Source organism: Streptopelia decaocto (genome assembly GCF_964273445.1).
Source record: "Streptopelia decaocto genome assembly, chromosome: 6".
Taxonomy (NCBI): Eukaryota; Metazoa; Chordata; class Aves; order Columbiformes; family Columbidae; genus Streptopelia; species Streptopelia decaocto.
In genome coordinates this window covers 50,171,251-50,192,405 of record NC_138660.1, presented here as the reverse complement: position 1 = coordinate 50,192,405, position 21,155 = coordinate 50,171,251, and the positions used below count along the sequence as shown (strand labels likewise).

At 36.1% G+C, this 21,155-nt stretch overlaps 1 protein-coding gene across 1 annotated transcript in view; it reads right to left on the bottom strand.

Moving 5' to 3' along the window:
• KCNH7 (potassium voltage-gated channel subfamily H member 7) overlaps nt 1–21,155 on the bottom strand; it is a gene marked incomplete at its 3' end in the record, with an annotated part of 217,766 nt that overhangs the window by 59,014 nt on the left and 137,597 nt on the right. The window contains exons 4-6 of the mRNA XM_082056124.1: nt 14,337–14,765; nt 10,082–10,102; nt 6,000–6,214 (exon numbers count right to left, since the gene is read on the bottom strand). Of these exons, the coding sequence (XP_081912250.1) occupies nt 6,000–6,214; nt 10,082–10,102; nt 14,337–14,765 (665 nt within the window). The remainder of the gene's footprint in view (nt 1–5,999; nt 6,215–10,081; nt 10,103–14,336; nt 14,766–21,155) is intronic.

Sequence of the window (21,155 nt, the reverse complement as noted above, 5' to 3'; positions counted from 1 at the left end):
GCTTCAGTTTTGCTTGTTTGCTAGGGCATTAGTTCTTACACCTTTGACAAATTCATCAAACTAATTATTTTCAGAACAAAATACAATGCAGCCTGAGAGCTTGTGTCCGCCTATTTTCCCATATATATTAGCATCAAAACAAGAATGTTGCTTTGGAAAAAGATCTAGTATAAAAAAATTTAATATGCTCCATTCCATGTTAGCATCAAAGAACAGATGACTGAGTATTTGGTTCAAGGCTGTAAAAACAAAAAGATCATACAAAACATTGATTAGTCAAAACTGCAACTCATAGAAGAAACTGGACAGTTTTTCCAAACTCAGCAAAATCAGGCAATCCCTTTCTCAGAAAAGTAGATCTTGGGGGAAGGACATGGACTAATTATGGATGCATCCAGGTTATGTGCTTCAAAGCAGATGGGCTTTCCGACTGCTCCATTTCTACCATATGTTTTGAAATGTTCTCAAAACACTGCAACAGTTCAGATGTCTTATCCCATTCAGCTGTCACAAAGAGAAGAGGCTCCACCGGAGGGAAGGAATATTTTATCTTTCACAGTGGCTGTGAAGCTCTAAGTATATTGGCCAATTCCAAAGAAAATGCTTTGTCTTCTTCTGAAATTGATGAAAACAGTGGGCTTTTTTTCCGGCTTCCACACACTTTGTATGACTATTTCCTCTGCTGCAAAAGAGCCCACTCTCCAGTTTTGGCGATATCTTTGCACAGGTATAAATAACGACCCTGAGATTCAGGTATTTTTATTGGTTTTGCTATCACCATGATCTCTACTTCTTTTCACACACAGGTGCATCACACCTTCTAAATGATAATGAAATTACACACATTTATACTATTTCTATAATTACATCAATAGCATTATGAGGCCTAATTATATAATGAAAATAAAAGATGATATTTTCTTGCATGAAGGTGCTAAGTATGATTGTAAACAAAGATAACAATTCCTGTATAAGCTATGTCAATTGGTCATTGAGAACGGAAATAGCAAATAATAGAAAAAAAGAAGAATCTCACTTCATCAGAAACCAATCATTTCAACTTTCCATACCATAACTTGGGAATGTTGGCTCTGCTTACCCCCTAATTTCATTTTCGATTGCCTTGCTGTGTAATTGGAAGACCTATCAAAATTGTTTCCCCTTAATTCAGAATTTTCTGCTTTATGTTAGCATTCATTCCAAAATGAACAGCATTCAAATGTTGTGTGTATGTGAGTTATTGCATGATGTTGTAAACAGTGCAGTGCGTCAGCTGAATCAAACTGCTGAAAATGTATAGCTCAATAATTTAGTTTATTTTTAGGTCTTATTTTGCCCCTCTCTGTCCTGGATGCTGCTAGTCTTCTCTTAGCCTGAAGGTCAGTTTGAAGTCCGGATCGTATAATGGTTCTTTTTATATCAACATCTGAGACTGCCCTTGGGGGATATTGTTACTTATTTCTTAATCTTTTGGGGCTGACAGAATAGAGTCTGGCCAAATTACGAAAACATGCAGTGAAACTACAAGGTCTCTCACTTCATATGTGACACCCCCTTCAGTGAGAGCTCCACTGTCAGAAGAGCTGCGGGTGTTCAGTATGTCTGCAAATCGGATTACAGTCTTCCAATCAACTGTGTAGCCTGTCAAGGCACATATTTATCATTTGATCAGCCATGTAACTGGTTTGGGTATATATATTTCCTACAGGATTATTTACAAAAAGTTTAGAGATCATGGAGTTTTACCTTCCTGTAAATCAGTTATTGAGACAAATAACAAACAAGAGGTATATATTGGGTCTTTCAACCACATGCTATGTCTCAACAGACTGTTAAATTTCAAGGGGAGCAATAATCTCTGAATATGAATGATCAGTGGCCACAAAACAGTTTTTCTTAGACAACATGATAAAGAAAGGTTTTGTTGCTAGTGTTGATCTATGGGTATTCAGGAATTTTCACTTTTCTTTGAAAATAAGCACAGGTACTGACTATTCTCATCTCCATGCTGCTCTGAGTCTGTTCACAGCAGAGTTCACAGCTTTGGAGCCATACGTGGGAACTGGATATGTAAGAAGGTTTAAATGAAATCTGTATTTAAACAAAAAATAAAATCACTTCTTGTTGCATCTCTACATGCTGTAATTTTAAGACCAGAAGTCTACTTTACAAATTTGTCAAAAATGTTCAGGGACGGTTGTCAAATTTTTGCCCCTTTGCTTTCTTTAACAAAAGTCTACTTCTTATGCCCCTGGGAAGACTTGTCTCTTTCTAGCGATCAGTGGCAGGACCCCAACTGAACCTGTCAGTGCAAAAGAGTGCAGAAATTGGACTGTCCCTCTGAACAGACTGTAAAAAAAAAGAGCAAAGAAAAAAACTTGAGACTTTTATAGAAGAGAGTCTAGCTTAGCACATCTGGAAATTATAATGTGGAACATTAAAAAAAGAACCTTTAGGAAAGTGGAATGTAAATGTAAATTCAAATTTAGTGACAAATATCTACATTGGGATATGACAATGTCGCCATTTCCATAAGGGATACCTGGCAGTTACTACTGGACTATTCCTCTCAGTAAAACTCAATGTTATGTAGAAACAGGCATCCGGAAGAAGTTACGCTGATTCGCATTACACAAGGAGTTTTGTCAGCGGAGACCCAGGTAAAAAGCTGAAAGATTGTGACTTATTCAGGACTATCACATGTGCAGCACTTCACTACAAGCTGTATCTTAAAGCAATATTCATGATAAGTAGTAGACAATATTTTAAGGGTCTTTGCAGTAGAATTTATAATCTAACTCTTTTTGGAGAGATTAATTTATTTGTATTACTTAAAAGGCAAGATGCTGAGGATTTTATTTATTTGTTTGGGTTTTTTTAGTAAGTTTTGTAGCAAAATCTTGTTTTCTCCACCTGCATTTTGAAGTTCATATTTTTCACTCAAAGTATCAACCACTGTCCTACAAGATTTTATGTTCCTTCTGAAATTATTTTCTAAAATGTATTCTCCTGTCAGCTTCTACTTTATTCCACTAGAATCTTATTGCTAAAGCATCTCCTCTTGAAATGATTTCTGAATGTGTATTACTTCCTCTAAACACAATGGCCTTTACTTTTTTGTTCTTCTTCCACCTTGTAAAGGCAGACGTGCCATCCCCTCCTTTTTCGCTGTCTTCCCTACCCGAATTACTTATCCAGCTTGTGGATATGGTAGGAGTCATACAACTGTTATTTCTGGAAAGAAGAACTTGTTCTTGTATCCTATGATGCCAATACTCAGTTTGATATTATTAATGCATGAGAGAGGATCCAGAATGCAGTAATTCAACTGCGAAGCTCACTGATACCTTACTGTGGCACATATCAGAGTCCATGTCTCTATATTCTGAGATGCACAGTGAGAGGAGCCACAGTAGTGAAAACGTCAGGTCATAGCAGCATCAAACTTCTCAGCGAAATTGAGGAAAAGAAAGGGAAACACACAATGAAGACTACAAAGAGAGAAATGGATAGATGTTTGAGTGGTGCAATATGTGACTGGAACTGGCCTTCCATGTCAACAAGTCCCACAATCCCAGAAAAGCACATCATGTTATCTATCTCTTTAATGTACTTCTCAGGCTCTGTTAAAGAAATTTGGAATTCCTGCCCTAACTTATTAGAACACTATTTCAGAATGTCACTACTCTGATTACGGGTCATCTTTTAACTTACCATGGCAATTTTATACTCATTTGCTCATTTACTGATATTGTCCCATATATTAAATAGGTCATATTGCCCTCTGTACATTTTTGATGCTGTTTCCACAGATTTACGTATCAGACAACTGTGCCAGCATGAGGGTATCCTAATTATCTTATCTGACATTTCTGCCATACTCTATTCTCAACACTGTGCTCAAACCCCCCAAAACAACTTTTCCACTATTCTGCAGGTACAAAATAGATCTATGGGCCTATGACAAATTTCACAAACAGATTTAGGTTTTAAAGACACAGGCAGATATGCAGTGGAAACTTAGAAGTGCAGACTCTTATAAAACATATTTAAATCACTGGGTATTAGAAGAATAAACACAACTAAAACTAGCCACTTACATCTTCTAAATGTCTATTTCTAATCTAATTCAAGAATAACTAGCTAACTAGTTCTTTGATTATCAAATTCAGTAGACTTACATTTATTTACAGCTCCCAGGATTTTTTCTCTGTACCTAATCCTAGAGTTTAGGCTGGAGCAGCAACGAGAAACATCAATAACTGAATACAGTGAGAGAGAAAGGAACAGTTGTGGGGAATTATTTTCAATTATGATGAACGGTATATTATCAGAGTTTGCTACACAAACTGTAGCCTGCACATTGATTGAGATACTTCTAGAAGAGGACATAAACCAATGTCAAATTAAATTGGAAGTCTTTTGTGAATGGTAAAGTTTTTATACAGCATTTCAAATTTATTTTTGAATTCAGTTAGTATCAATGTTCCTGGAAGGTTCAGCTGATCCAAGCCATTTCTATTGGACTTTTTCATAATATCTAAGTTGTTTGGAGAATACACATAGATTTTTAAAAATTTTTACCCCCATAACAGTGTCATTAGTATGCAGAAACTTGGCAGTCTCAACCTAATTAGCCAGTCAGAATTTTGAAAAAAAAAAAAAAGAAATAAAAATCAAGTTTGACTGATGCTTACATAACATAATTAGTCTTCTTAATGTAACTTGACTTTCGGTCATATTATCTGTGAAAATATTTCTATGTATAACTACTATGAATAATTTAAAACATATCAAAATGGATCCGGAAGAGATTAAAGCTTTCACAACTGATGAAGGAAGAAAGTACAATGGTTGCAGATTCAAGTTAGCTATCAAAGACAAAATATATGAAAGACAAAAATCCAATTACTTCTTAGGCACTAACTGATCTCAAGATAGAACTCATAGAACTTTTATCTCTATTTCTCTAGGAGGGTGTACAATACATTCCTTTTCTTATCCATCAAAAGGGATAGGAGCATGGAAAATATCCGGCATAGTGTCAAGGTAGAGAAGACACAGCCTGATCTGTGGAAGGCAGGTCAGCAGTAAGTCAAAAACTACTCTTGAGAGGATCTTCCTTACGGAATCTCTATCTGTGTTCTAATACAAAGCACCTCTGACCTCTTTCATTCTCTCAGTGGATGGGCAGTTAAGGGCTGAACCTTTGCTTACTAAGACTATAAAAGTTATTTGGCATACTGTCATGTCTTAATACATTTTTTTTTTTTTTTCAGTATGTTATACATGGATAGCTTGTCCTCACCAATCTCCATATGACATTACAATAAAAATGTAAAATTGATACTGAATTTAGCTGAAAACTTCTGTTGCCTTCGGAGGACACTGTATTTGTCTTAGAGTGAAAAGTGAAAAAATATACTATCTATCTTGAATTGTTTTCAGTTGTTTCAATCATATGTCTCATTCCCAAGGTATCTGCTTTTCATTTTGACAGTGTTTTTGATGTACACATGTGGAAAAGCTAACCATAGTAAAGAAAATTACAAAAAAATGGAAGCACTGGAACAAAAATTACAAGATGTAACTACGAGACCTATATCAGTGGCACAATCACCTACCGTTTGTTATGTTGTACCTTGAACTAATCAGTAATTCATAAAGCTGAGAAAAAGAAAAAAGAATGAAACTAACATTTCTGACTGACAGGAATCACTGAAATTAGATGAGTTATTTGGGGCACTTGGTGCATACTTCAGGGTTTTTTTTTTCCCATGGAAAAATGGAAACCTGAAAAGTTTTTTTGTTATCAGCATCATCTAATGTTGTAAACTACCTCATGTTCAAGTGAATTAGAGGTAAAATAAGTAACGGCTCAAGCCTTTGAAATTGTTTTGGATCCAAATCATTCATGAGAAGAGTAACAATCTATTGAATACACTAATAATTAGTTCCACAAAACTGAAAAGGAACTAAAATAATGGGTACTTCCTTACCTGGGTAACCTTCTCTGTTACATTGTGCGTTCGGTCTTTCACCTTAGGTGCAATAATTGCTTTGTCTGAAGAAGGAGGAGATGAAGATTTTTTTTCACTTTTGATATCCGAAAAGTTCAGTGTAAGTTGAGGAATTTTGTTGATTGTACTGTATTTGTTGAGATTTGAATCTGATGTAGATCCCAGAAGACTTGACTTGATATGGTTAAAAGGCCCTGAAAAATCAAAACACATATTTAGTACTTGACAAATGCAGAGAAATAAGTTATCATTAATGTTTAAGTGGGATATATTTAAAGTGTAGTTAAAAACTGTTTTTCACTATACCACTTGTTAGTATTAAAATTATCTACCTTTAAAATATAACCTTATTGCTAATGAGAATTAAATATAGTATTTGATCTAAATATGAAATTTCCTTTACCTAGAGCCCCCAGTATTTTTTATAGAGTCAATGGATTGCAAAGTACATAATGCATCCATCCTTACTTGTTTTCATGATATTGGGTATGCTGGTATGCTCCATCATAATTCTGGCTGAATATAAAGACTATATTCTCATTTGTTTATAAACGAAGAAATAGGCCACACAGTTATATGTGTCTGGACTGAGCAAAGGCTTTCTTACCACATTCCTACCATTGCTCATGCTCATATGACAGTTAGATCAAAAATGCCTTTTGGTAAACTGAGAAATTGAGTAGACCCCTGCTCTGCCCCATCAAGTAACACCATGCTTGACCAACAGAAATATTAACCTAAAATTGTCCTAAAAAACCTTCTGAAGTATCACAAACTCACAAAATTTATTTCTTCAATTGTCATTACTAAAAAAATATTGAAAACCATATGCACAATATTAATGGAGGATATAATATACACTTAAACATGTTATACAGCTTTAGTACATCAGGATTGATAAAAAATATGGAGTTTGAATACTTCATGAGGTACATGTCCATTATAGTTATTCTTTTCAATATTGGACAGATTTCTTTATACAATAACAAAGCAATATAACTGATCAGTATACTTATTTTGCACTGTCATCATAAAATTGGTCCAGACACCAAAAATATCCATAGTAAGGAAAATTTGCTTGTGAGATTATTACTGGAAAAAAAGAACTATAAAGATGTTTAGACAGCAAATGCTAGATCCAGTTGTTCATTTAAGAAAAAAACCACATCTTGCAGTCAGTAACAATGTATCTGAAGTGTGGAATTGAAGGTTATTTTTCCAATCCAGGTGAGAACCTTACTGAATCTTAATTCTACTATGGGCAAAAATGTGATTTTTTTTTCCTCTTCCTGGGAGGGAAACAAGAAGGGATGTGATGATTCAGGAACAGCCACTGGGACAGAATTAGGCCTATGGGGTAAATTGCAGAGTCAACAGCAGAACAGCTGCATTGTATTTGCAATGTGTGAAGGAGTGAAAGTTAAAAGGAACCAGCAGCCTGAAAATATTTGTGGGGAAATGCTTCAGGCAGCCCTCAATTTTTTCTTAATTTTAAAAAAATTCTTTAAGGAAAGGCTGATCTTCCCTCACACCTGAATTAGAATGCTTGGTGAAGATCCAGACTTTTAATTTGCTTTCTTAGCTTAAAAGGATTTATATACATGCTTTCTACCTCCTAAATTCTTGCTAATTATACGTTAATCTGGGCCAGAGACAGAAATCCTCTACTATTCCATTTTAAATTGTGCCACTGTACAGAAAGGAATTCAAGATGACAAGGGAGGTCATGGTGCTCCAGACTAACAGTTCAGGTGCTCCCCTGAGAGAGATCAGTCTGGTGGTTCTGCTTGCAAGGCTTTCTGCATTTTATTCAATGACCATTTGATATAAGAGAAACAAAAACTTGTGGGTGAGTGCTCTAACCACTAAACTACAAATTCACTCTTTTTTTTTTTTTTTTTTTTTTGTCCTTGAAACAACGTACCTAGTATAGTCTTTGTGGAACAGCTTTACTGGAAAAAGGAAGAAGCCACTGCTTTTCTCCCACAAGGAATGTTAAAAAGCCAGGTACTAAGGACACTACCAAGGAATTGAAATATTGTGCTTGAAACACCAGTTGGCCCAGGTAGGACTTGAATCTATCTTTCACATGATCTACATGAGTCTATTAAAAAGTGGTCTTCAAAATACATCAGGGCTCGCAATCTCCTCAGAAATCAGCAAAGTGTCTAATCTGGCTGGTGTGTGCTACCTATGTAGGGTCAGAATGCCATTTTTCAGGTCTTCTTCTCAACATAGTTGTAACAATTAACAGTTTTTGAATATTGAGGAGGCTTAGACATGAGTGGGGTATCAAGTTAGGGCCATTTGTCAGATGAACAAGACTCTTGATACCAAAGGAACTCAAAGGTAAAAGGAAACCTAAGAAAATCCATTATTAGAAAGTAGATAAGGGTGTGGAGTTTTTAAATTTTATTTTATTTTATTTTATTTTATTTTATTTTATTTTATTTTATTTTATTTTATTTTATTTTATTTTATTTTTAAATGGTAATCTTATAGGTGCTTAAATTACATTGAAGTTTTGCTTTCTGGGATTTAAATCTTTTATTGCTTTTATCCCAAAAGGAATTACACTCTCCTTTGCTATCTAAGACTCACACCCTCGTGTGTAACATTAGACTTAAGGTAATTGCACGTGAGGATAAAACCTTGCTTTTTAAATCCACCTTCTCTTGCTTTAGAAAGTGGTGAAAGGTAGGTATGTACCTCACTGATAATGATAATTAATCAAAAAATATTACTAGCTTAAGTATAGCCCAGGCTAGCAGCAACTGAGCTGATACTTGACAGGTAGTGGACCTTTGGTGTACTCTCATAGCAGGAAGAAGAAAAAGAGGGCCACAGCAAATCACAATCACAATTGACACTAATTGGCACCCTGATTGACAGTTTCAGCAGAGTGGCCAAGAACTGAATAAGCAAGGAGAATGACGTGCTTCTGCCTACCCTACAAATGAGATTCTTTAAGATTAAGTTTGAGGTCCCCATATTTATGGTAGGATTCCATTGTCCCTGCTTACACAATGCACTGAGAAATTATTGCACTCTCCTGAGCTGTCAATCCATCATCTTTCACCAGCAGTAAATACATTTATAAAAGTTGTTTTACAGTACAGAGACTATTTTATTTTTCTCCAAGATTTTGCCAACATACACATAAAGCAAATGCAATGATTTCATAGTCCACTAATTGCTTTATAGAATGTAGCTCATGCATTGCATGCAGTTTAGAGAGCAGACTTTACCAGGTACACACACTTTTTGCATCATGCATGAAGTCACAAACCAGTTTTAAGACATAGCTACAAATATTGCAATTAAAATGAACACTTTAGTAATTGTTTTGTAGAAATGCAGGAAATCACTTAAGAATTATGTTCAAAATGCTTCTAAAAGATGTAATTCAGTGCTGGTGAATAGAAACAGTTTTGTAGCTGCACTAGATATTTTTTAAACATGAAATTAGCAATGAAGTTCATGCATGCACATTTTAATACTACAGGAAGTTTAAAACCATACCCCCTGCCATCCAGGAACGTGAAACTAGTTTTAAGGAGACAAAAGAGGAATAAGTGAAGGTACTTCCACAAGGCTCCTGATTACCAAATATTTTATTTTTGAGATAGTTAACTGAAAACTAAGGACCTTATAACAATAGATTGTTTGTTACTGACCCCGCCTGATTATACATCCCTTCACAGGCAAAACTTCTGTTAGCTTCAATGGAAGTTTGACCTGCTTAAGGACAACAGTACTGTGTTCAATAACTATGATATGTTCTATCTCCCTCCTTTTCTTCTTTGAAGTAAAAGATAGTTAAGTCAAATGACTGTTTAAATGTGCTTTCACTTTTTCCAGGGATGGGTAGTTAGTGCTTTGAGACAATAGTTAAGGGAGTAACTACATGTTTAACAAATATAATTTAAGTAATGCACCTGGACCAGAGAGGTCAGCATGAGAATGTTGCATTTGAACATTTCATACAGCAGGCAAAGTGACATGCCAAAAAGTGTGGCTGTTTGAAACACTGGAAGGTACAGTCTAGATGCATACTTTACCTTTGACATTGCGACCATTGTCTGGTTTTCAGCATAATAAAAGTGAAGAAAAAGAGAGAAAAAAAGACAACTAAAATCTACATCAGGAAAAGCAGAAAATATTGCTTCAAAATATGGATGTGGTTTAAAGTGAAATATTTTTGCACTTCCTTGACTATATTATGTAGACTTTTAATCAAGACGAAGTCACTTTGACAATTGAGAGAGAATCTGTAGAACAGTTTGGAGTAGATCAGCAAGTAGTAGAACTTGGCTTAACAGTAACATGAGAAAATTATTTCTCCACAAGTCCAGCTGGGGTTGGACGTCAAAACTACTAACCCAGAAAGTGGTAATTAGTCACATATGATTAAGTGAGGCTGAGACACCCACAGCTGCTGGGGCTGGCCAGCTGGCTGTATGGGGTGTGGGGCTGCGTGAGTGCCCTGCACAGATGCCCTGTGCCTGCCCAGGGCTCACATGAGAAGTTTTTACCATGGCAGCAAGCGGAGCAACACCTTTCTGAGTAAACACTGGAGAAGCACTGAGGAGAAAGATATACCTTAAACCTTTCTTCAGCTCGTAGGTGCCTTTCCACAAGGTAACAGTGGCAAAACCGTCTGTTCTCACAGGCCCACCTAGCCCTTGATCCTCTCATGAGATCAAACATCTTTAGTCAAACCTCTTTAGGGAGAATATTATTATTGTTGTTATTATCTATTATTCTTTCAAAGAAGCCCACAGGTGGATTACTACACACCAACCCTATTCATGCACATATGACAGGCCCCTTTGTGTCGTGCCCCCCTGCCTGGCTGCAGCAGCTCAGGGTGGGTGGGTGCAGGTCTGAGGGCAGGCAGGGAGCGAGGGGCCAAGTGCAGGGTGCGCAGCCCCTGTGCGCTGCTGCCATCAGCTTACCCGCTTTCATCGGGGCATTGGGCTCAAGCCGATATGCACCTGCACTTGTCCTCTGCTGACCACCCAGCAGAGCCCTCTGTGAGGGCTGAGGTGGCTGTGCCCCCACCTGCCCAGTGGCAGACCTGTCCCTACAGTGTGCCTGCTCAGCCCCATGTTGGAAAAAGGCCATGGCTTTCTCCTGCAAGGGGAATTGTAGGTGACGTTGAGCCTTGCCTTGTGGCATCGTGGCACACCTGCTGCCTCTCTGGCTTTTCCTCAGCTTCCCGAGGACTGGAGAGCATGGGACACTGAGCTTGGCCCTCTGTACCACAGGTGTGAGAGTGTTTAGTCCCTCTCACCCTGATGCCTCTTTGTGCCAGCAGCAGCCATGCAGACTTTGTAGGCTGGGTTAGGCTCAAAAGCCTGCTGTTTCTTCAAAAGACTGCAGGGATGTTACTGTTAAAGTCAGTTTTTGAAGACAATAAGATTCCTGAAAAGTCTCTGTGGACCTGTATCCACCTGCAGAATCCGGATTGTTGACATTTCAGGTGACAAGGGCTTGGCTGGAGTTTGGGTGGTGGAAGACACAGTTCCTGCCCTGCTGCTTTTGCAGCCAGGCAAATTTAGAATTGAATTCAATTGAAGACACTCAATTTAAAATCCTAAATTGTCATTTTTATTGTAATACCTTTCAGCATATAATGGCCACAGCTATGATAATTTTAAAGTGATAGGCAACTAGGCTACATAAATTAATTTCACACATGAAATAATTTAAATTCTCAATTCCATTATCTTCCAAAAATAAATTTGACTGCAGGTGAATAACTGTAGTTACTATTGAGCTAAATGCTGTTATCTTCTGCCAGAATTCTGTTACACTGATTCAATAATATTATTTGAACTGGAAGATGTAGAAAATAAAAATCAGAATCCTGAACTGTGTTTTCAGACAGAGTAGTAGTCTTCAGGGGATTCAGGAAAATTCAGAATTACTAGGATCAATAAACAAAATAAAAATTGAATGGGAAATATATTAAACATTATGCTCCCTTGGGTTATACATTTTGGAACATTGAAGGCCCTGTAATTTAATCCGTTGGGACTATACAGGTTATTTCAAAAAGATGGATCCAATTTGAAATCACTATATCTTTGAAATTTGGTACAGCTTTTTGAAACGCCCTGTATTTTACTTCTATGTATTGTACTATACATTTACTTAGAGCTTTACATTCTCCAGTACAGTATCTACAGCTTCTGGTCATAATCTGAGTGTCCAGAGAAGATGATTTAAGCTGAATCCTGGTTGCCTAACTTGCATGGATAGTTCTATAGCAACAATACGGTTTTATGGCTCACTGTTCAGTGAGGCAAGCTGGACTTGCTGGCTAAATTTAAACATTGTTTCAACATAAGGTGACAAATTCTAATAGGCTTGGAAACAGATGGCATCTGGTTACTAATTCTAATGCAATTCTGAGACCCATCCTCTATTCTGTTGTACTTTTTTAGAATGTGTATGTATGACCTAAACATAGGGCCAGATTCTTTTCTATTTTGTAGCTTATGCAGAGTGATATCAGTGTGGCAGTGTTTTATCTGTTTATGCTGTAAATTATCACATCACATGAGAGGCCATGGGAATTCAAATGGATTATTGACTCCACACAGCAATTTTTTTCCTTAGTATTTAACATTAGAAAAATATTATTCGGTGCAATGGAGCTAGAAATTTTTGCTCCTCCATGCAGCCAGTATTAAATCATGGTAATTTCTACATGAGCTTTGTATCATATTAACCAAAGAAAGTAAATATTCAAACTTATATTTACACATTGTCATCATATAACTATATGAAGATGATCAGTTGGGAAGTGCTTTAATGAGAATAAGTTCTGTACATAGAAATTGACAATGTAGATGTCTTTAAATGTGTCTTATTTTAAAGTTTAGATAAAATATCACGGGAAACTGAAACCAAGATAAAGCTTATGCAGTGGTCCAAAAGATATGCCAAGGTTTGGCCTTGGAGATTTTTGCCTCCACATCCTGATCTTGAAATCTTGGCTTGAATGTGAACATGAAATATAGTAAAATAGCATCATTTAGGATGGGTTTAATTTAATTTTCAGGTTCATTTGAACTGAAAAAGAATCAGAGTCCAATAGAAACAGAAGTGAGAAACAGGTATTTATCCATCATATTAAGAGTAACTGGAAGGAATAGTTAGTTCTGCGATTCGAGGAGTTAATCTATGTGGCAAAGGAACATTCAGACTTATGTTTTAGGAGACGTACAGAAGCAAAGAGCCCTTGATGTGGGCCTTCCAAAAGCCAGGAGATCTTAAAGGAATTTTACATTTGTGGTCAATGAATGGGAGAAAACCAGACACTCACTGAATATGAGAATTCATTTTCTTGCTAATTTATGAATCTATACGCCATCTTCCATGATACATATTTTTGAATTCTTAAAATACTCCACATACATTCCGTGTCATCTGGCTTGAATAAGAAGTATGGAATTCAAGTCATCAGACCACAGTTGCTGCAAAAGCTTTGTTTATGTGGCACTTTCCCGCACAGGTCGATTTCAAAGGTGCATCTCCATTCACAGGGTTTTCAAACCCCTGTTTGCTAAGCTGTTTCCCAAATTTCTCAAACTGCCTGTCTCCAACAAGAAATCATGTACCACACTCCATGATTTTGCATAATGAAGAAAGGCAGTAGAAAAAGAAGGCAGAGAAAAAAGATCTTTGTAAATTTTGCTGGTTGCATGAATATACTAACACAAAAAGAAAATCACACTTAGAGGAATTTTACACTATGCCTTTCAACATTCCACTGAGTACTTCACTAAGGATTACACAAAGCATTTCAATGGAGTTGCTGAGGATATTTTCTCCAGTGTGAGAGAAAAAGCACGTCTCACTGTTGGATCAGTGAATATACAATGTACACATTACAGATTAAAAAAAATAAACTCATCAATCTCTGAAGTAGGGTTTCCTACAGTCAAAGACTATCTAATATATGTGAGTATGGGCAGAACTATGCATGCAATTTTAACTTGATCACCTGATTTTTTTTCCCCTCCCAAACATCAATATTAGTTTTAGGAATGCTGGACATGATTGATTTTGCTATATCCCTATAAAGAAGGCAGATGTTACCCTAAGAGCAACCCGATGATTTCATTGGTCTGCTTAGACAGGAAAAGATGTATTTAGTGTAAATAATCCTGGCATATTTGGGCCCTTAATATTGTTAGTGTGCTTTTGTGTGTTTGGTTTACACAATGATGATAATTACTATGAAAAATTGTAATAATTCCTTTCTTAGTAAATCACAGAATACTCATTGACTTTCTAGCGTACCTTCACTTGCGTGACGGTCCCTAAAAATGTTCTTGGGATGGACGTTAAAGCCTTCTATGTCATGTACTGAAGATGCTCTCCGTATACTACAAATGCTTTCCCTTGATCTGGAATGGGTTAGTGGATTGCTTGTCTGTATCATGTCAGGGTAAAGTCTGTCCCATTGCTGTTTAGGTGACGAATGGTCAAGAGGTCCTGATATATTAACCAAAGGTGAGCATTTACTTGGTTGAATCAGTGCTTTTGTGTCATCCACTTCTGATGGACTACAACTTTCTTTTGTAGGTGATTTAAAGTGCTTCATAGCCACTGAGTCATCGCTGTGCTTAGATGAGTCGACTATCACTGCATCAGGATCTTCCTGTGGTAAGGACTGCTTTCTGTATGTTAGAAGTCTCAATCCAGGTAACCGGAACCCAAAAACTCTACCTGCATATAAATACATATAAAGAAGAAAATCTTACATATTAGTTTATTGTAATAAAAATATTTTTTTTTCACACACACTGCATAATAATAGCTTTAAATAATTTACCTGTTCCTAATAAATTACAATACTTAGCAATGTAATGTGTAAATACGGAACTATTGTATAGATGCAAGTTTTTTACAGTCATGGTGTTAAAAGTCTTCGTGCTTCAGTCAGACCTAAGTTATCAAACTCAGAATAAGGACAACAGCATTGATTTTACCATCTATTTTAAAAGAGATAAGATTATACATTCTGATGGTCCTTTCTGAATTAAAAAAAAATCTATGCATCCATAAAAGACTGCTAGAACACATTGAACTACTTTGCTTTGTAGCTGTTATCCTGAAATAGGTATTTGTGGATTCTATTACAATTTGAATTCCATGTGCTAATCTTTCAGGAAAGAAAAATAAGTTGTGTATAAGTTTTGCCACAATCCTGTCCGATACTTACATATTAAAATTAAATGAAACACTTATGTTGAATGAGTTTAAAATGAAAAGTAAAGAACATGCAAGTAGAAAAAGCAGTGACACAGCTCACAAACCTCAGTTGTACCCACCCAATGCAATTATCTTTTGTACATTCGTATGGGTATGGGCTTAGCTGGGCTTGATATATTGAATGGCAGGATGGGATATTCTGAGTGTGTGAAAACTAACAACTTTGTGTGATGGTAAGAAATCTTAGTTGCTGAGAGGAAGTATAAAATATAGTGCAAATAAAGAAAATATAAAGAAAGGACTGTAAAATCTACAAACTGTCCCTCTAAAACCACAAACCTAAATAGCAAAGATTTTGAAGTATTGTGTAATGCAACTCACAGGTGAAGACACAGGGACTTATGATGTACAGAAACCATAGTTAACAGTTTAGAAAAAGAAATGCTAAAAAAAAATTAACAAAATTAAATAACTGAAATAATTGAAGTTATTAGATGCTATTGAATAAACGGTCTGACTTATCTAGTAGTTTCTTGTCAGTCGTCACTTTGCTACATAAATATTTTCCACAGTGAATCAATAGCAAAATTACTTCTGAGGACATCTCAAAATGTCTTGTTATTCCCTCTTACTGGGATAAGAAAATCTATTTTGTGATAAGATTTTTTTAAAGTCAGTTTTAATTGCCAGCATTTGTAGCTAGCTAATATTCATTAATATTTAGCACTGAAATTTATCATCCCATTTTGAAATGTTTTGAAATAGTCTTTCATTGATGTCTACGGCCAACAGTAACTGCAGAGCAATTGATGGCACAGCTTAATCATGTAATGTTTTGAAGTGAATGTCCTATATATTTAGTATTTATTTTATTTTGAATTCTAAATGAATGAAAGTGCCCTGCTCTTCTTAAAGTAAAAGCTGTGTAAGAGCTGAAGTTACACTAGGAGATGATACCACAGGTCCATCTAGCACACTGTTGGACCTCTGATATTTTCCAGTAGTGGATACATGAAGAAGGAGCCTAAGAACCACTACGGTGAGGTATTTGTCCCAGTAAATTTACTCAGTTTCTGCCTATCTGCAGTTCAGAAACTTTCTGAGCCAGAGACAATGTTCAAACCACAAACTGAACTTTGGGTGTAACTTTCTTCCATGAATTTGACCAGGGGCTTTTGAAATACAGTTGTACTTTGATCTGCAAAGTATCCTTTATGGAACAGTACCATAATTTTAGCATGCCTTTGTGAAGAAGTACTTCCCCTTGCTTGCTACAAACCAATTGCCTCGGAAAGGGTGATAGTTCTTATGATATGAAAAATAGCTAATAATTGTTCCCTTTTTATAGTCTCAATAATGTTTACAGCTTTCATACATTTGTCACATTCCTCATTGTATACCTCTTTTCCAAGCTGAAGAATACTTGTGTAACTGTATTGTGTACCTCTGATCATCCTTCTCACTCTTCTCAATTTCTTTTCATTTCTAATATATTCATTTTTGGCAGTGGCCCGAGCTACTCCCAGACTCAGGGATCAGTGCAATGACATAACAGGTTCTTATTTTGATCTTAGTCCCTTTCCTTATAATTCCTAATATTTGGAGTTATCTACCCTTTTAGAGTTATCTACCCAGCGTGTGTTAATTTAAGATTTTTTCCATAACAGCTGAGAGATTTTCTTCTTTGATTGGTAACAGATAAAAAAATGTGTTTGCTGTTTTATCACTTGGCCACTCAATATTATAGGTTATGTCTGTAAATCTCATATCATATTCTGAATAATTTTGTGACATCCACAAATAACGTCACCTCACTGTTCACACCTTTTTTTATCTAAGTAATTGAAAATGTATTAAAAAACCTGTGAGACTCTACTGATAACATCTCAGTATTTAGAAATCTGGCCTTTTATTTCCACCCTTTTCCCATATATTTAAACTATAAATTCACACAAATTTTTTCCCTTTTTTTTGGACAGTTTCTGAAAAAGCTTGTTGAATTCCAGATATTTAGCATTGAGTCTGTTACTCTAATGCATATACAGACATGATAGTACAGTAGACAGAAATCTCTATTACATAAAACCAGAGATGCATATTTTAAACAGCAGGTAGAGGTGCCAATTTTCAGATTGCATAGTGATATTCAGCAGAGTGCAGCTTGGGAACATGTGTAGTTCTTCTAACTTACTAAATATACTTGAATAAATCGCTTACATTTGAAATTAGTGAAGTACATAAATAATTCTATTATTTTTAAATGCATGTAGAATGAAGTTGTAAAGCAGTTTATAAATCAATTTTTAAGCCTATTGCATTAAAAATGAAACAAATACTATTATTTATTTCCATCAATTACACTGAACTTCTTAAAAATACCGACCGTAGTGTATTCTGGAATTAGACACTGTTAAAGGCTTTTTGCTGGCACTCTATTTTAGTCACATTCATGGTGGTGCAGATGGTCTTTTCTGCTTCACCAAGTTAATATGACCATGTTATACTGCATTACTGATTTAGCTGTCTAATGGCAGTTCAGCTGGAAAGAATACTCAGTGAGAATTTTGCTTCTTGCTAAGACTCTTGGGCATGAAATAGAAAACTCAATTGAGCAGCTTTTTGCTATTCTTCTATAAACTGTAATAAAAAGTCTCAAAGTTAAAGTCCATATTTCCTGCTTTTTAATTTGAATATTCTTTAGAGGAGGAGCATTGGTGTTCTTCTTCAACGAATAGATAATGAGCTCTATGATGTGTTGGACATTCAGCTCTCTCCTGCAGCACTGCAGCTAAAGCTATCAGGAGGCCCATTCAGAATTTGTCTAGTTTACATCACACTTCCTTGCTCAGCTCAGTAGTAATACAGTTTGTCATGAAGCAAAATTCACGGCCCCAGGCCTGCTGCTGTGGTATAGACTAGAAGGGTCAGTGGAAGCTTTCCTGGCATGCTATTTACAGGGTAAAATCTTTTGTTTGAAAGTGGACAACCCCTTCTTTGTGTAGGTATGATGTCAGAGCAAATTTTTCTTGGCTTACAATACAAAAACATTTTTGAGATGCAACTAGCTATTTACTAGAAACACAGAGACAATGTTACATTAAAATCCTTATGTTTTATTGGAGATGAAGACTAGATTGCCAAGTTCTTACTAATGCTGAGTCAGAGATTTTGTTTAAGTGGGGCTTGCTAAGAGCAATTGAGGAAAGCAGTCAAGTCTGAGTCACAATTCCAGGCTTACATTCCACCTCCTCCTTTCCAACCTTGCTTCACTGAATAAGTAATGTGCAAATGATTTAATCTGTTAGTTGCATTTGTTCTCTGTGCTATCTCAGCTAACCCTTAGAGTTTCTAAATAGCAGAACTTGGTCAAAAAACACACTACGTACAAGAAAGGACACTTCTAAACAATTTGCAGGTGTTATCTCCAAAGTCTCAAATTCGAATTGACTTTTCTTGCCTTCTGAAAGCTTTTTAAAAGTTCTGTTTCGTATTTTTGGAGGTCAAAGGAGAAGATATTTAGAATTCATGGAAATAAAATATTTTTGTTGATAGTTTTGTGAAAAAAGTGTAGGAAAAATCCTTACCTTGATAAGAAAAAATAATAGCCTTGCTTTTCCCTAAATATTGAAATGGGAAATGTTAACATTAATGGAAAATTGCAATTCTTAAACACTAAATACTGTCATATAGAATTTTATGGAATTTTATGGCAGGGAAAAAAAATATTAAAGGTCAAAAAAGACCTTATCAACAGTCATAATCACGGTTGCAGATTACCTGCTCATCAATACAAATTTCATTTTTAAAATGGGGTATTCCAGCAAGAACATAACTGAATAAGGATTTCTTTAGTAACCCAATATGCTGACATGGCAAGTAATTTCCCTTTCTGTTTTGTGCAAGCATTCTGTAACAAGGAATGGAAGTGATACTAAATATTGCCTTGTTACAGGGAATGTACTCCTCAAACGTCTAGTGATGAAAATGTACACTTACATACTAGATACAGTGGCAAAGTCAGAGAAACACTTCCACTACAATTCCTTTTGTGGTTTTAAGCTTACTGGTAGTTGCTATGTGCTATCCCAAAGTCTGTTTAGCCAAGTCAATGCACATGTCATTCCTGGTTTCCTGTCCTGAGCACTGCAGAAGGGTGTCCCTAGGAGACAGCAACTGTAAGTCATGATGTCTCCTCAAAGAATTGCTCAGCCAGTTGTTGTAGCATCTCTAGCAGCATTGCTGCTTTCATGCTGATGCAGAGAGGTAGTTATCCGAAACCGGTACATGAAGGGTCTTTCAGATAAGTCAACCGAAGGGAAAAACAGTCGTAGATGCTCTCAGGCTCCCTATCTGGTAACTAGATTTAGTCTTCTCTAGATTTAGACTTTCCAAACTCAAATCGAAGGAGCTCAAATGCATGAAAACTTTGCACAAGATAAATTAAGTGCGGTGTAGAAACTGTCAGAACTGCTTCATGGTATGATGTATCACCTGTCCTAGACTGAGAGCTAAACCAAACTCTGAGCTGCCTGTGTTCTGGTACAACCTGTTAGTTGTGGTAGAGTGATGAAGAAAACAAAGTCTTGGATAGTATTATTGAAGTGGATAATTATCTGGCTATAATATGAAACACAAGTTACTTTTTCAGCGTAAAACATTAAAGAATACAAAATACATATCCAGAAAGATCAACCTATTCTAAACAGAGAGACTTTTCCTTGACAAGGGCAAATAAAGTAGATAGATTTTGACAGACTATCCTCCAGAGCATGGGTTAATTCAACAATACTTTTGTTCTGAAACTTCCCCAAACAATGACCGATGTTACTTTCACAAAAAGGAGCACAGGTCAGCTCTTTGCTGAAAGATATTCTAATTGAATGCCTACTTTCAAGGAATTTTCAGGATCCACGTTATCAGAAATACAGATATGGGCAGCTGCTGAATTGCTGCTCAAAGACTAGGAAATACCATCTAGCAACTCGTGCAAAAGACTGAAGGAAACAATTACTTTTGAGAAATGGAATCCCTGAACTTTGACAGCCTAAAATAGCAGCAGATACTCAAATGTACTCTATGTAAACACCGAGGCACACGACGTTGCCTTCTTTTCTGTCTTGATTCAGCAGGCCTCAGACAGAGAATTAAAGCAAGAGCCAATTATGGGTTTTTTTGTAGTTCTTTTCCCACACATGTAGAGGAGCATACATAAGTGGATCATTTTCTTGCTCTACTCATTAAATAATCTTCATTTCTTTTCAGGCAGAAAAAGGAATCTGATTATTAACTTTAGAATCTTATAATTCCCAGATACTGCACAGACACTTTTTTTTTTTTTTCTTTTAATCCCCTGGTCCACTTTAATTTTGGCACTTCAATTCTTCTTTTAATTTTCTCTAAAATTTAAGGTTGCACTTTAGTTCTGTAAATATTAGTACCAGTGATCTTCTTTATGTTCCTTTGTGAGAAAGTTGTTTCATCTCTGTGCTGGTGATGGCACATTTTTATCTTCAGGCTATACTTCTCCTAAAACCTAGTATTGAGAGTATCTAAGAGAATAATAGGGTTCCAGATCTCCCTGTCTACAAATAGGTCTCTGGAGTAGCCTGGAAAAACATGAAAGGAAGGGAATGAAGTCTCTAGCGACATGTAGGGCTGTGCTGTGTGTGGTTGACCAGTGAATTTAGTCTGAAAAATGTTCTCATTGTCTCCCTTAAAAGATGGAATGGTTATATCCTTGAATGTTAATGTGAACCTGTAAATTTACCTGTTTAGTTTTCTTCCCATTTGTTGATAGAGATGTCAGTTTACTAGATCTTATGCACTATGCTAAGATTAGAGGAGTTACAGTGTCTTTGTGAAACAAACATAAGGAAAAATAATTTTTGGTTCTCTAAGAAAGAG